The 1,402-nt window shown below is 28.9% G+C and overlaps 2 protein-coding genes across 2 annotated transcripts in view; one reads left to right on the top strand and one right to left on the bottom strand.

Moving 5' to 3' along the window:
- The first annotated feature begins 6 nt into the window (after positions 1-6).
- Positions 7-578, top strand: LOC115035006. Its single transcript, XM_029492642.1, has 3 exons — positions 7-49; positions 107-303; positions 416-578. The coding sequence occupies exons 1-3, from the start codon at positions 41-43 to the stop codon at positions 561-563; spliced, it is 354 nt and encodes a 117-aa protein (XP_029348502.1). The 5' UTR covers positions 7-40; the 3' UTR covers positions 564-578.
- Positions 579-987: 409 nt separating this feature from the next.
- The window catches only part of LOC103310971, a 3,619-nt gene continuing 3,204 nt past the window's right edge, over positions 988-1,402 (bottom strand). The window contains exon 3 of the mRNA XM_008190471.1: positions 988-994. Within this exon, the coding sequence (XP_008188693.1) occupies positions 988-994 (7 nt within the window). The remainder of the gene's footprint in view (positions 995-1,402) is intronic.

The following is a 1,402-nucleotide window of genomic DNA, read 5'->3' as shown; positions in this document are numbered from 1 at the left end:
CAACAAGTGGGAAAAAAAAAAATCCAGAAACAAAAAGCCAATGAAGATTGTAATAAAAAATAATATATATTTATAATGTTAACATTAATATTTTTTTTTTTTATAGCACAAATCATACCGTGAAAATGTTGCTGAACTTTTACAAACCGAAGAAATTGATGTAGACATTAAGAATTCTTTAACTTTTAGACAAGGAGATGGTGTGGTTACAATAAAATGTCCTGTTGATGGCAAGCCGAGCCATCTATATGTAATCTCACATTATAAAATGTCTAACATAGAAAATGTGTTGGTGAAGGATAGGTATTAAAACGTTAAATTATTATTATTATTATTAACGTTGTATTTATTAAATACATTGGTTTACTTATTTTATTTATCTTATTGTTTAAAAAAAATTAATTAATTGTTATAGATGGAAATTCAGCGAAGCTACCATTAGATTACACACAAATGACAACCATCCACTTAATACCAGTCTTAATCAAACAATACAGTCGATATTTGATACTATGCTAAGAGATCCCAAGCGTGAAACTCGCAAAAGCAAGACACCAATTTGATTATTATATGCAAAAATAAATGTATTTAATAAACAAAACATTATAATATTATATTATACGATGTGTTTCTAATATACTATATCGACTGCCGCAACGAAAACTGTCGTAACTCAATTTTTATCAATTTTTAGTTGATAACGAAAACGAATTCTCCTCTATTTTCTATATCTCCGACGACCACAATTATTATTAAAACTTGGTCAAAGAGAATAGAAAAACTTGAAATTATAATGCCATAGAAAACAGTGGTATCAGCGAAGAAAGTTGTAACTTGAGTTACGACTACATTATTCACGCCCAGTGAAGTCAGCTAAGTCATAATTTAAAGCACGTGAATTTTATATTTTATTGTTCTATAATTTTTATTACTCGTATTATTAAAATAATTATGTTCATCATTATAATAATATTATAGAGTATAATACTACAGTCTACAATGGATACAATAAATGAAGTCAGTACCCTTTATTAAGTATTGTTATGATAATAATAATATAATATTATTATCTACCGCAAAAATATACGTAGAAAGCATGTCTTCACAAAAAGAAATTGTGACTTTCAAATATCTAAATGTTAATCTTTTAAATAATATATTAAAACATATTTTACAGAATTTAAGTAATGATGATTCAGACTGTGCGGGCCGGTAGCATATAATAATAACATGCGCACCCCGGACACCTAATTGTTCACCACTAACACCTAGACAGATCTTAAATATGTGAGGACTAGCTGGGTGTGGAGTGGTGTAATAGCTCGAACAGCAGTGGTCGGGATTGCCGGGCAAATACTGTCGAGCTACGTAATGCGTGTAGTGTATTTATGTGTATTATTTG

This window comes from Acyrthosiphon pisum, unplaced genomic scaffold (assembly GCF_005508785.2).
Source record: "Acyrthosiphon pisum isolate AL4f unplaced genomic scaffold, pea_aphid_22Mar2018_4r6ur Scaffold_317;HRSCAF=737, whole genome shotgun sequence".
Taxonomy (NCBI): domain Eukaryota; kingdom Metazoa; phylum Arthropoda; class Insecta; order Hemiptera; family Aphididae; genus Acyrthosiphon; species Acyrthosiphon pisum.
Note: the sequence above shows the minus strand (reverse complement) of the source record. Positions and strands in the feature narration are given on the sequence as shown.